This window comes from Coregonus clupeaformis, chromosome 35 (assembly GCF_020615455.1).
Source record: "Coregonus clupeaformis isolate EN_2021a chromosome 35, ASM2061545v1, whole genome shotgun sequence".
In the NCBI taxonomy this organism is placed as follows: Eukaryota; Metazoa; Chordata; class Actinopteri; order Salmoniformes; family Salmonidae; genus Coregonus; species Coregonus clupeaformis.
In genome coordinates, this window is record NC_059226.1 from 6331048 (window position 1) to 6346342 (window position 15295).

General features: G+C 43.1%; 1 protein-coding gene across 1 annotated transcript in view; it reads left to right on the forward strand.

Annotated features, from left to right (window-relative positions):
• LOC121551181 (vacuolar protein sorting-associated protein 37D) overlaps positions 1-15295 on the forward strand; it is a 36815-nt gene that overhangs the window by 11749 nt on the left and 9771 nt on the right. The window contains exons 2-3 of the mRNA XM_041863729.2: positions 1776-1947; positions 14025-14107. Of these exons, the coding sequence (XP_041719663.1) occupies positions 1776-1947; positions 14025-14107 (255 nt within the window). The remainder of the gene's footprint in view (positions 1-1775; positions 1948-14024; positions 14108-15295) is intronic.

The following is a 15295-nucleotide window of genomic DNA, read 5'->3' on the forward strand; positions in this document are numbered from 1 at the left end:
TGACCAACTTTGTTCTGTTTTGATTGTAGAAATGACGCAATGAACATAAATTATCACATTCCTGTAAGCAAATTAATTTCAAGTGGAGGCTTTCCCCATGGAGACAGCCAAACTGTGTTTTGGTCTTAAAGCAGAATATCAAGTGAGGCAAAAATCTCATATTCATTGAACAAATAAATCATAAATCTTCTGTATGCTTTGGTGAGCTCAGCCAGAGTTAACAATATCCCGAGTTTTAAACAGTGAAATTGGCAGCAAAAAACCCTAATAATTTTACTTGAGGCAGATGGAAAATAGTGAATCCCAATAAAAGCCTCCACGCTCTTTTGGCCTCAGACAATTGGAGTTAACAGTGGGGTTTGTGGTTTGCCGTCCTGTCTGTGCTATGCAAATTTCTTCCATGAGGACATTGGTTTGAATTCCTCCTGAGCTCCATCGCTAAAGGTTGCCGGTGACTGTTGGAGTCGTTTGAAGGAGCCCTTTGTGTCGTTTTGGGAACAAAATTGAGAGAGCCACCAATAATAGGCCACAGAATCCCTTCATTATGCGACTGTGTTTTTCTCATTTGGTCCAGAGCGATGCATAGCAAAAAAGCCACTGGACGCGCCATTAGTTCCGGACCACTGGACCGTTGGGGATGGCCCTTTAAATGGAATACTTCTCAATACATCATTTCTAATTGTCCTTCAGTTTGAGGGTTATTGCCATATATGGATGCTTACTTAAATACTAAATTGATTTTTGTTTAATTGAAGCCTTAGTCTACAGAACTGTCACTATTAATTACTGTACATATATATGAATGTTCTTGCTTGTGGTATGAAGATTTATGAAAGTGTAAGCAATAGCCTGACTTTCGTCTTGAGTTTGGTTTTAAAACAACTTTAAAGTGCTGATATGTGAAGTAAGCAAAATTTGACTTCATTCATGCCAAGTTATCAACTGAATGCTCCCAGTGTGTATGCCAAAGCCACAAGCGTAGCCATGCTGGCCATGTGTAACATGAGCAAGGCTCTTGACCAGGAATTCAGTCTGCTGGTTGCCAGACGTGGAAAGTCACATTGGTTTTGGGAATGTGGCCTATAAGTAATTTTTTTAACACCAACTTTTATTTATCTTGTTTAACACATCTTTACTTAACCATCACATGAAATTAGATTTGACACTGGCTGAGTTGCTCTTAGTATCAAGTGCCCTCAGCTTAATTTAGCCTGGCCGAGAACATCTTTTCATAAATTCAATATGTAGCATGTGGCTGAAGTTCACACCATGGAACAGGTTTTGTTCTTAAGTAACTGGCCGTCAAACATTTATGTAGTGTATGTAAACCCTTGTTCCTTCCTGTGTTTCTAACCCTCAATGACCCTCTTGTTTCTCACAGTTTCATACTTTCCATATTGACTAACCCCTTTGCTGTTGCTTTCTCTGCTCAAACCCTATGAGACAAAATGTTCCAGCTCACTACATTTCAAGCTCAGTGTGTAGAGCATTTCATGCAGACTGAGGTTAGCCTTGAAGATCAGTTGAGCAGATTTGTAAACATAAATCTCTAAATAGCTAAATAAATAAGTACATTTCCAACTGTTATGCCAACTTTAAACTCCTGTTTATCAAGATGCTATAAGTGGGTTGATACACCTGTATTACTGGAATACAATTTTAAACATGGCACCCCATCATCACAGTCTGCCATTGTTTCAGTTAATCCATTGACCTTTTCTTTGTGTGTGCTGAGCTGGACATCCTCAGGGTCATGACGCCATGTTTGTCTCCAGTTTCAGGAGCTGCAGGTGGACAGAGAGATCCTGCTGACCTCCAACCGGAGCTTGGCCGAGGAGAGCATCGCCAAGCGACCCCGCCTCAACAACGGCAAACTCCAGCTGGCCGAGAAATACAAGGAGCTGGCCAATCTGGCAACCGTCTGTTGGGAAAAACAGAGCCGGCTCGGTGAGTCTACATGTGCCCGAGAGAGACAGAGGAAACAGAGGAGAAAGGAAGGGAAGACTGTCTCTGTTTCTTTCTATTACCGGATGTTCATGGAATAATGCTGTCCGCCATGAGTCAGGATTAAGAATATACACAGACATCTGGATAAGAATTTATGTAAATATATGTCTTATTGTCTGTGTGATCATAGACCAGTGAATGAGGTTTTGATGAGCTGTTGTAGCAGACTATTTTTGATGTAAGCTGCAAAATCTACAATGGTTTATTAATAACATCCAAACAACCCCAGGGCGTGTGCCTTTGTGTCGGTGGAAACACATCACAGAGCAACACGGTTCCATAACAACACACCCTAATGTCCGCGGTGTTTAATTTATGAGGCAGTGCTGACCAGTGTCACAACCTCTTGTGTGGATTGTTATTCCATATGAGTGGTTGGCTGGGTGAAATCTGCTGGCATTGTTGGGATCCAAACCCTGGTCCACCCCCCTCCCATCGTCCCCCTCATGGGTGTGAGGGGTGGAGCCAGAGGTGGGGGTGTAGCAGAGCTATCGTATCCCCATGGGTGAGCTCAGGCCATGGGGTTCCCACCTGGCTGTTCCACCCCACTTTCAACACTAGCCAAGAATAACCACTGGAGCAGGTATGAAATAGGAGCCCTGCTCCACATGAGGCTGTTTCACTTCCCAAACAGTGAACAGGGTCGCTGCTCTTAGTAGAGCTGCTTTTTTGATATTCTATTTGGCCAAAAATGACTAAATATTATTGTGTTCCTCCCTGTTTTCTTCTTGGCAGTGTAAGAAGCTGACTGTTTTCTCAGAGTCAGACAGACTCACACATCTCAGTCACCTTTGGCTCGCTGAACCAAATAATATGTTATTCAAACAGACAAAAATATAAACTGAATACAGTACAAAATCATTTTTCATAGATATGGTACTGTTCATGCAACTTGCTTAGCTACCCACAGTGAACTAGGCAGAAACCTCAGCACCCAAAGAAGAACAATCACTCTAACCTCATCGGGCTGAGTAATTGCATGGTTTAGTCCGCGGTGGCCCTCATTGTCTTACCTCGTGTTTGCTAAGAGACAAAGGGGCACTTATTGAAGCAGTCCTGCCGAGACTTGAGAGAGAAAGCTTCAGTCTCGCTTTCTTTTCTTAAGCGGTAATCTCAGTTTGAACTCCTCTCAGAATCTTCAACACCTCGGGCTCGGCACACTGAGAATTCATGATTTAGATTATGGAAATTTAGGGGGAGCACAAAAAGATTAGCTTTAAGTCTACCAGGTGCATCAATTTATGCAGTAGATATGAGGACAAGCATAGGAATGAGATTGCAACACCTCCCCACCCTTCTTCCATTCAATCCCGACCCACATTCTCCTACAGCCTCAGCCAGTGTTCTAGCATTCAAAGCAAACAAGGAGATATTAATTATATGTTGACTTTCACCACCCATCCTCTCCCCTCCCCACCAAGTGGTGCTGCAAATATATTTGTCAGGCCTTTTGTCTGCTGCTAGCAGGTAGTTCAAAGACAAGGGCAAGTTTCACATGACTGTAGAGAACTGCTTCCAAAAGCCTCTGAAGGTAGGAGGCCCACCCCTCTGGCTGGGTTTTCTCTGCTGTAACTGTGTGCAAGCTCACCAGCTAATGGTCATGGTAAAGATTGGGCGCATCAATGCCAGCAGGAAACTGACCAGTTGTCAGGGGATTTTGGTGGGTGGAAAGGGGCTTTGTCTTTGCATAGCAGAGTCATGCTGTTGACAGGATGACAGCAGAGCTGCACCACTAGGGTATGTGAGAACTCTTAGCTTTAGCAGAGCAGTAGCCACTCAGTAGAGGAAGCCTTAAACCACTCTTCCTGAATCCTGAGCCTCATGGGTGAAACACAGAAATATTTTACTTCTTCATGAGTCAGGATAAAGCAGGTGCTGTTCAGCTCCACAGATGTTTAAATTAGTTAACTATTTTCATGTTTAGACAAATGTATCCATATTATGTACAGATTAGGAAATCTCAAAAGCACCCGATTTAAACTGGTCCTTGTGTACAACCGGCATGTTTTGGAGCCCGTTGTTTCTCCCCTTTTCTCCCTTTCTACAGCCTTAGCAGCTGTCCAATGATGGAACGAGGGTGGAATGTTCACCTTCCTGCCACCACACACACACACACACACACACACACACACACACACACACACACACACTGTACCAACACTCCAGCTGCACCAGCAAAGCAGGATGGGTGGGAGTCCTTCCTTCCTCCACAAAACATCTGATTCTCATTTGGCCCGACGAGGGAGGAAAATCGTGAGAAAAAAAAGGAATAATTCCTGAGGCAAGCAATCGCAGAAGAGTTAGAGTCTAACTGTTAGACTGTGTTCTGGCTCAAGGCAAAGACCTATTGCGTAATGCAGCTTGCTTAGAGATGGAAGACATTGAAGGGATAATCCACCCCCAGAAATAAAAATCATGAAACTCCTGTCAATTTGGTGAAAGCTTATGTTCTATCAGTGGGTAAAATAATTGTTTCCCCCATGATTTATCTTCTAAGTGGTCCATCTGTGAAATCAGGAAATCGTGTAGGAGTGCATCATAGCTACATGGTTCTTGTAATAGGGGATAACACACTATAACATTTCATAATGCTTTTCAAACAATTGTCTGCACTCTAGATCTCCAAATCAGCCAATAGATGTTATGGGCATACTTGTCTAGAACACATCCATCCGTTTATATCATCATGAAAAAGTATGTACAGTATTTCGCTTAGATGTGCTCAATCTAAACAGTGTACCAAATTATTCAGCTCAGTTTCTCCTTCAAGTACCATCTCGCAATGCTACTTGAAGATGAAAACACGTTTTCCCTGTGTGTCTGTTAGGTGGTGGGCCGAAGCCAAAAAACTTGAAGGATCTCTATGGGCCTAATAGTAAAGATTTGTTGTTTAACTGGATGTTTTCATCTGATTGTCAAACAATTAGGCTACTTCAAAAGGCTCATGTAGGCAGGAAAAAATAGCTTTTAAGCCTCATTTAGCAATTTTTATGCTTATAATTTCCAACATTTGGTAAGCTAAATAGCCTACCAAATGTTGGAAATTATAAGCATAAAAATTGCTAAATGAGGCTTAAAAATGTGTGAACTTGTCTATAATTAGATACATGCAGCTTCTCTTCTGTCATTACTTGAGGCTCGTCTAGAATACTAAATAAAGCCTTGCTCACCAGAATGTCATAAACCGATAGAATGATCGATGCATCATCAACAATCTAATTGACATCGGTAAAGTTCTCTTTCATTTCTGCTTTCAATTGCTGATGCTCCAGATACTCTAGTCTCAAGAAGGCCAGTTTTATTGCTTCTTTAATCATTACAACAGTTTTCAGCTGTGCTAACATAATTGCAAAAGGGTTTTCTAATGAGCAATTAGCCTTTTAAAATGATAAACTTGGATTAGCAAACACAACGTGCCATTGGAACACAGGACTGATGGTTGCTGATAATGGGCCTCTGTACGCCAATGTAGATATTCCATAAAAAATCAGCCCTTTCCAGCTACAATAGCCATTTACAACATGAACAATGTCTACACTGTATTTCTGATCAATTTGATGTTATTTTAATGGACAAAAAAATTGCTTTTCTTTCGAAAACAAGGACATTTCTAAGTGACCCCAAACTTTTGAACGGTAGTGTATATAGGTAGGAGCTACCAAATGTCATTTTTGGTGAGTTTGGACATTTACAAGCGAATGTGAACAAGAGACGTGCAAATTAACAAAGTTTTGACACATGCTTGTCTGAAGGAAGAACAGTACTGGCTCTGGTTCAGCATGTGTACACGCTGTGTCTGTGTGGAGTCTGGAGTCGCTAGGGCAACAGGCCTGTCTGCTCTGAGAAGACGGGGGGAGGAGCAGATGGGCCGAGAACGGAGAGGAGAAAAAACCGTAAGAAAATCAAGATAGCATTGGCAGCTGTACAGATTTCTCAAACATGGCAGAAAGCTACCACTATACCATGCCCCATCTGCTTATTAATTCAGCCACTTACTTAGATAACTAGCAAGTTAAACTTAGGGTTCACGTTAACGCCGAATTCTGCATTTTTCACGCAGAGAAAAAAGATAAAAACGCACAAGAAATATCTTGGTGTGTTTTTTAAAACGCAGATCTAAAATGCTTCTTATTAAGGAAAACATTAGGGAATGTAGCTGGCTACATTCTTTCTATGATAAACTTTGCAAATATGATGGCCATGCATTGTTATTTTTAGCTGCTGAAGGCACTGGCTGCTAACTGTGTTGCTGTTGCCAGACTGTGGTAAAGTAAAGATGAAGCCACAGAGTTGCTACACACTCAGCGTCAGTCTGGAGAGCAAGCACTATGCTCTAACATCCTCTGCTTGCACACTGTCTCTTTTGATCTGAGAAACCATTCTGTACAAATCACATTACACAAGATGCTGGTGTGCATTTTCTCTGCCTCATCTACATCCTAAAAGATTTTGGGGAGTCTCTACCAAACTTGTCATAGGGAGGAATAGATGATGTCAGCACAGTGTATTGTGTTATAAAAAGCTTTGAGGAGACAGGGTGACACATTCAGGAAACATCAGTGTGCATCTCTTTGTGTGAAGCCCATCAAGCTAATTTTATCATCCCCAGTCAAGCTGAGCAGCACCAGTCAGCGGTATTTATCTCCACAGATCAAATAACACCCACTGTTATTGACAGGAAGAGTGTCTGTGTGTGTGTGTACATATGTGTGTGTGTGAGGGGGCTTTCGTTTTGCTGTATGAAGTGGCCTCGGAGCTTGTGTGCTTTGTCTTTTTCATCCTGACCTAATTTGAGAGAGAAGACATGTTGGGCTATGTAGGCATCTAAACTGGGCCAGGGTCCTGCAGGGTTATAATTTACTGCTGACCCACTGGCTAATTCGGAACACTCAAATATTCCAAGCCCTGCGAGGCCGCATCTGTGATACTATGACCTATTTGCGTGGCATCAGTATGAGCTGATAGATACAGTACATTAACATTGGAAAATATGAGATTCCTTTGGACACATGGCCTTAAATTGACGTCTAGCTGCAGTGCTTCAGGCATACCAGTCAGCAGGAATTCTATCTAATAGCCATTGACGAGACAATGTCAGCTGCAGTTCAATCATGAAATCGGTCTTCTGTTGGCTTGCTTGGAGACCTTTATACTGTATGCTTTACTGAAAGAGTTGTCCAAGGAAGTGTTTGGAAGGACACTGTAGTTTCAAAGGATTTCACAAAATGTTCAGTGTACTGCATTCTCTTTTTCAAATGTCTTATCAATAATCAGTTCATATACAGATTAACATGGGCCTGTTTCTACTGTGGTCAGTGTTTTGTCAATAAAATCCATTACCAGATCTGCCAACCTTGAATAATTTTTATGAGTACCACTTTTATGAGTACCAGTGCGGTGGCGGTGGCACCCCGGGCCCCACGACGACGCACCCGACACCTACCCCGCTCAAATCAACTTTAATTTGTCACCTGCGCCGAATACAACAGGTGTAGACTTTACTGTGAAATGCTTACTTACGGGCCCTTTCCCAACAATGCAGTTAAAAAGTAATTCAAAATTAGCAAGATAAAAAAAGGAAATAGTAACACAATAAAATACCAATAACAACGCTATATACAAGGTGTACCGGTACCGAGTCAATGTGCAGGGGTACGGAGTAGTTGTGCTAATATGTACATGTAGGAAGGGGTAATAGTTACTAGGCAATCAGGACAGATAATAAACAGAGTAGCAGCAGCGTATGTGAAGTGTGTGAAAGAGTGTGAAAGTGTGTCTGTGTGTGCGTTTTGTGTGTGGGAGCATATGTAGGGTGTGTGTGTATAGTATGTGTTTGTTGGAGTGTCAGTGTAGTATGTGTGAGTTTGTGGGTAGAGTCCAGTGAGTGTGCATAGAGACAGTTCAAGAGAGTCAGTAAAAAAAAAAGGGGGTCAATGCAAATAGTCCGGGTAGCCATTTGATGAACTGTTCAGCAGTCTTATGGCTTGGGGGTAGAAGCTGTTCACGAGCCTTTTGGTCCCAGACTTGGCGCTCCAGTACCGCTTGCCTTGCAGTAGCAGAGAGAACAGTCTATGACTTGGGTGGCAAATGCACCTTTTTAGCCTAATAATGATGTTGGCAGAAGACTGCCTCAGTAGGAATGGTAGGCTATAGACTTATGGGTACTTGGCAATTGGCTGCTCTTCAGTAGCTAACTAGAAATGTGTTTAAATGTATATTCAGGGCTGTCCCTGGGATTTTCTGACAACGTGGTGCTGATGTAGGCCTAAGGTCGGGTAGGGGAGAGGTCCGGAGGGGGTCAGTGAAGTTGGAGCAAGAAGTTAGCGCATTTTGCATTTTTGAAAAACCTGTAACTGCTATTTCCTGAACCCTAGAGTCTTAAATGATATCAAACAATGTAGCCAACACAGTAGTCTAGTGTTTGATCCTAAATGAAATTGAGGTGGTCTCAATGACACTTTCACATGTTCTAGGTTAAATTTAGGGGTAATGATTAATGTAATTAGTAGGTGTCAATTTTGTTTGGGGACAAAATTCAGAATAATTAAATTACTGGATGCAATGTAGTAGTCTAGCCTACTGTATTTGGAGTATGAAACAACTGAACTACACTTATATGAGCTTGCTACCATTCATTCAACATGCCTTGTTGTTGTTGGTGAACTGGCTATTATCACATCATTAGCATCCTACTGTTGACATACAGCTACAGTGCATTACACTTTGTTACATTACAGCCTTATTCTAAAATGGATTAAATCGTTTTCCCCCCCTCATCAATCTACACACAATAGCCTATAATGACAAAGCAAAAACAGGTTTTATTAAATTTTAGCAAATGTACTAAAAATAAAAAACGGAAATATACATTTGCATAAGTATTCAGACCCTTTACTCAGTACTTTGTTGATGCACCTTTGGCAGCGATTACAGCATTGAGTCTTCTTGGGTATGACGCTACAAGCTTGGCACACCTGTATTTGGGGAGTTTCTCCCATTCTTCTCTGCAGATCCTGTCAAGCTCTGTCAGGTTGGATGGGGAGCGTCGCTGCACAGCTGTTTTCAGGTCTCTCCAGAGATGTTCGATCGGGTTGAAGTCCGGGCTCTGACTGGGCCACTCAAGGACATTCAGAGACATCCCGAAGCCACTCCTGCGTTGTCTTGGCTGTGTGCATAGGGTTGTTGTCCTGTTGGAAGTTGAACCTTCGCCCCAGTCTGAGGTCCTGAGCGCTCTGGAGCAGGTTTTCATCAAGGATCTCTATACTTTGCTCCGTTCATCTTTCCCTCGACACTGAAAAACATCCCCACTGCATGATGCTGCCACCACCATGCTTCACCATAGGGATGGTGCCAGGTTTCCTTCAGACGTGACGCTTGGCATTCAGGCCAAAGAGTTCAATATTGGTTTCATCAGACCAGAGAATCTTGGTCTGAAAGTCCTTTAGGTGCCTGGTCTGAAAGTCCTTTAGGTGCCTTTTGGCAAACTCCAAGCGAGCTGTTAAGTGCCTTTTACTGAGCAGTGGCTTCCATAAAGGCCTGATTGGTGGAGTGCTGCAGAGGAACTCTGGAGCTCTTTCAGAGTGACCATCGGGTTCTTGGTCACCTCCCTGACCAAGGCCCTTCTTCTCCGATTGCTAATTTTGGCCGGGCGGCCAACTCTAGGAAGAGTCTTGGTGGTTCCAAACTACTTCCATTTAAGAATGATGGAGGCCACTGTGTTCTTGGGGACCTTCAATGCTGCAGAAATGTTTTGGTACCCTTCCCCAGATCTGTGCCTCGACACAATCCTGTCTCTGAGCTTTACAGACAATTTCTTCGACCTCATGGCTTTTTTTTTTGCTCTGACATGCACTGTCAACTGTGGGACCTTATATAGACAGGTGTGTGCCTTTCCAAATCATGTCCAATCAATTGAATTTACCACAGATGGATTCCAATCAAGTTGTAGAAACATCTCAAGGATGATCAATGGAAACAGAATGCACCTGAGCTCAAGTTCGAGTCTCATAGCAAAGAGTCTGAATACTTATGTAAATAAGGTAATTATTTTCTTTAGTTTTAATACATTTGCACACAAAAAATTAAAGCTGTTTTCACTTCGTCATTATGGGGTATTGTGTGTAGGTTGATGAGGAATAAGGAATAAGAATAAGGCTGTAACGTAACAAAATGTGGAAAAAGTAGGGCTTACATTCATACAGTAAGTCAGGCTATGTCAGATTTCTATAGCTCCTGTATCTTGGCACAATCGGCTATCGTGTTTCGCTCTTAACTGAAAGGTTAGTAGTTCAAGCCCACCCAGGGATGCGTTGCTTTCATGAGTTCACCATTGCTTCAGATAAGAGGGGCAGCTAACTGACCATATCTTGTTTTCTGAAAACAGTGGGGAGCAAAAGTCTCAATCCTCTGCTGTGGGTGTCAGCGCGCCAACTGCCACTCCCAGAGGCTTGATTTGATTTATTAGGATCCCCATTTGCCGACACCCATTAGCCAGCTAGTCTGGGGGTGGTGTTGCTCTCCCCCCAACCATTCCGCCCAGAGAAGGACCGGGTAGTGCTATTGTTTTAGCCAGTTAGCCTCCAGCCCTGCTGAATTATTTCTCCCCTCAATGTAGGTCAAATGCAGCTGCTCCTGGAGTGTTTGTTTGGCTGTCTGTCGCCTTCCATTACACCCCCAACAATTGGAGCACAGGGTCATGCACGTGGCACACCTCGCCTCACCATTTCCCCTTCATGCATGCGTGGTTCTCACGTATATGAAGGTACATGTTCACACAGCTCTTGCCAGAAGAGGCCTTACTGTTGGTTAGGATTATTAATGGGCTTGTTGTTGGAACGTTCACTATGGTTTGTTGTTTTATGTGTTTATCCACTGCCTGTGGTGCTCAGAATAAACCATTATCATTGGTTGACTGAAGTGACTTGTTGGGTCTTTAAAAGGGAACATCTTGTGGAGACACGTTCAACTAAAACTGGTAAAAACACCAGTCAATCAAATGTATTTATAAAGCCCTTTTTACATCAGCAGATGTCACAAAGTGCTATACAGAAACCCAGCCTAAAACCCCAAACAGCAAGCAATGCAGATGTAGAAGCACGATGGCTAGGAAAAACTCCCTAGAAAGGCAGGAACCTACTAAGAAACCTAGAGAGGAACCAGGCTCTGAGGGGTGACCAGTCCTCTTCTGGCTGTGCTGGGTGGAGATTATAAGAGTACATGGCCATTTAAGGCCAAATTGTTCTTCAAGATGTTCAAACGTTCATAGATGACCAGCAGGGTCAAATAATCATCAGTGGTTGTAGAGGGTGCAACAGGTCAGTACCTCAGGAGTAAATGTCAGTTGGCTTTTCATAGCCGAGCATTCAGAGGTCGAGACAGCAGGTGCGGTAGAGAGCGAGAGAGAGTCGAAAACAGCAGGTCCGGGACAAGGTAGCACGTCCGGTGAACATGTCAGGGTTCCCTAGCCTCAGGCAGAACAGTTGAAACTGGAGCAGCAGCACGACCAGGTGGACCGGGGACAGCCAAGAGTCATCAGGCCAGGTAGTCCTGAGGCAAGATCCTTGGGCTCAGGTCCTCCGGGAGGAGAGGGAGAGAGAGAGAATTAGCGGGAGCATACTTAAATTCACACAGGACACCAGATAAGACAGGAGAATTACACCAGATATAACAGACTGACCCTAGCCCCCCTGCACATAGACTATTGCATTATAGATACTGGAGACTGAGACAGGGGTGGGTCGGGGGACACTGTGGCCCCGTCCGACGATACCCCCAGACAGGGCCAACCAGGCAGGATATAACCCCACCCACATTGCCAAAGCACAGCCCCCACACCACTAGAGGGACATCAACAGACCACCAACTTACTACCCTGAGACAAGGCTGAGTATAGCCCACGAAGATCTCCTCCACGGCACGAGCCCGAGGGGGCGCAAAACCGGACAGGAAGATCACGTCTGTGACTCAACCCACTCATGTGACGCACCCCTCCTAGGGACGGCATGGAAGAGCACTAGTAAGCCAGTGACTCAGCCCCCGTAATAGGGTCAGAGGCAGAGAATCCCAGTGGAGAGAGGGGAGCCGGCCAGGCAGAGACAGCAAGGGCGGTTCGTCGCTCCAGTGCCTTGCCATTCACCTTTGCACCCCTGGGCCAGACTACACTCACTCATAGGACCTACTGAAGAGATGAGTCTTCAGTAAAGACTTAAAAGTCGAGACCGAGTCTGCGTCTCTCACATGGATAGATAGACCATTCCATAAAAATTGAGCTCTATAGGAGAAAGCCCTGCCTCCAGCTGTTTGCTTAGAAGTTCTAGGGACAATAAGGAGGCCTGCGTCTTGTGACCGTAGTGTACGTGTAGGTATGTACGGCAGGACCAAATCGGAGAGATAGGTAGGAGCAAGCCCATGTAGTGCTTTGTAGGTTAGGCCTGATTCACACAGTCTCCTCTGAACAGTTGATGTTGAGATGTGTCTGTTACTTGAACTTTGTGAAGCATTTATTTGGGCTGCAATCTGAGGTGCAGTTAACTCTAATGAACTTATCCTCTGTAGTAGAGGTCACTCTGGGTCTTCCTTTCCTGTGGCGGTCCTCATGAGAGCGCTTTATGGTTTTTGCGACTGCACTTGAAGAAACTTTCAAAGTTCTTGAAATGTTCCGTATTGACTGACCTTCATGTCTTAAAGTAATGATGGACTGTCGTTTCTCTTGCTTATTTGAGCTGTTATTGCCATAATATAGACTTGGTATTTTACCAAATAGGGCTATCTTCTGTATAACACCCCTACCTTGTCACAACACAACTGATGGGCTCAAACGCATTAAGAAGGAAAGAAATTCCACAAATTAACTTTTAAGAAGGCACACCTGTTAATTGAAATGCATTCCAGGTGACTACCTTATGAAGCTGGTTGAGAGAACACCAAGAGTGTGCAAAGCTGTCATCAAGGCAAAGGGTGGCTACTTTGAAGAATCTCAAATATCAAATATATTTTGATTTGTTTAACACTTTTTTGGTTACTACATGATTCATATTTATTTCATAGTTTTGATGTCTTCACTATTATTCTACAATGTAGAAAATAGTAACAATTAAAGAAAAACCCATGAATGAGTAGGTGTGTCCAAACTTTTGACTGGTACTGTATATAAAAACATTTTCTTAAAGTACTAATGTTACTGTCATTACACTTTTTGGTGTTTTGTAACAAATGTCTCTTTCCATTCATCAAATGGCTTGAGTGCACAGTGCTGGAATAATGCTGGAATTATTTTGGAGTGGACAAACATGCGCAGGTAGCATACTTTTTGTATTTGTTTGACAACAAGATGACTGGTTATGTTCATGCCAAATTAAAAAGGTAATAACAAAATACCATTAAATTGTGTCTTTACTATTAGACCCATAAAAAAAAGTAGGTTCCATGAAAAAAATTGAGACTCCCGAATGTCATGGTTTAATGCCTACTGATGACACTGCAAACATTTTTCAATGGAAGTGGAACCTTGTGTGTGGACGCCTCTCTCACGGGTTGGTTGACAGGCTGAGAGAAGCGCCAGAGGTTTTTCTTCAGCTGAGCAAACCTCAATGTTTTGAAATGTTTGCTCACAGGCAACGTTTACAGCTCCCCAGCCCCTCTCACCGAGACAAAAGAAAGTCCTCTGTGGTCCTCTGTAGCTCAGCTGGTAGAGCACGGCGCTTGTAACGCCAAGGTAGTGGGTTCGATCCCCGGGACCACCCATACACAAAAAATGTATGCACGCATGACTGTAAGTCGCTTTGGATAAAAGCGTCTGCTAAATGGCATATTATTATTATATTTATCTCCCTTCACTACACTAAAGGTTATTTGTGTTTTAAAATGATTTAATCTCTCCTGGTTTCTCATTGACTGAACCACCCTCAGTCTTGAGCTAGTCATAAGTCACTCTTTTTGGTAAGCTCTTTTATGTAATTAACTGCTCCCTCTGTCTCTGTCATTCCCTGTGAATCAATTATGTTTCTTTGTCCTTGCAGATGCCCACACACAGAAGCACAGCCTCCAAACAGCACAAAATCTTCTCCACGAAGACGTGGCGCGTGCTGAGGAACAGTCTGAGGTAAATCCAAAGCCTGAGCTCGATTGTTGGGTCTTAGCATAAACCACTGAGTGCGTTCTTTGCATTGTCAGCACTAGTGTAGAATAATTGAAAAGCCTCCATGCAAGTCGACAGCCAGGCCACTTTTGTTCATTCTGTTCTCCAGTAAAATCGGACAGATTCTAGGAATAGTCCATGAAACTCATGCATACTTGAGTATTTAAGGCTGCGGGAGTTAGGATCCACACTGTACTGGTTGCCTTTTTCAAGCGAGATCAAACAAAGGATTTTGTGCAAAGTTTTGTGCACTATACTACATCTGGCAACGATTTCAATAGAAATGTCTACAATTTGAACGAGAACATTTGCCTTGACCTTATGATTTTAAAATAATCAGGTCTTTCAAATGTTAATTTTCTTATTAAACGCACAATGTTATTGACGACCAGATGGTTAACAGAAATCCACACAGACCTCACGATACGATATTATCACGATTCGATATGTGTGATATGTATTATTGCGATTCGATGTTCCAAACATATTGCTCAACATACAGTGGGGAAAAAAAGTATTTAGTCAGCCACCAATTGTGCAAGTTCTCCAACTTAAAAAGATGAGATAGGCCTGTAATTTTCATCATAGGTACACGTCAACTATGACAGATAAAATTAGGGAAAAAAATCCAGAAAATCACATTGTAGGATTTTTTATGAATTTATTTGCAAATTATGGTGGAAAATAAGTATTTGGTCACCTACAAACAAGCAAGATTTCTGGCTCTCACAGACCTGTAACTTCTTCTTTAAGAGGCTCCTCTGTCCTCCACTCGTTACCTGTATTAATGGCACCTGTTTGAACTTGTTATCAGTATACAAGACACCTGTCCACAACCTCAAACAGTCACACTCCAAACTCCACTATGGCCAAGACCAAAGAGCTGTCAAAGGACACCAGAAACAAAATTGTAGACCTGCACCAGGCTGGGAAGACTGAATCTGCAATAGGTAAGCAGCTTGGTTTGAAGAAATCAACTGTGGGAGCAATTATTAGGAAATGGAAGACATACAAGACCACTGATAATCTCCCTCGATCTGGGGCTCCACGCAAGATCTCACCCCGTGGGGTCAAAATGATCACAAGAACGGTGAGCAAAAATCCCAGAACCACACGGGGATACCTAGTGAATGACCTGCAGAGAGCTGGGAC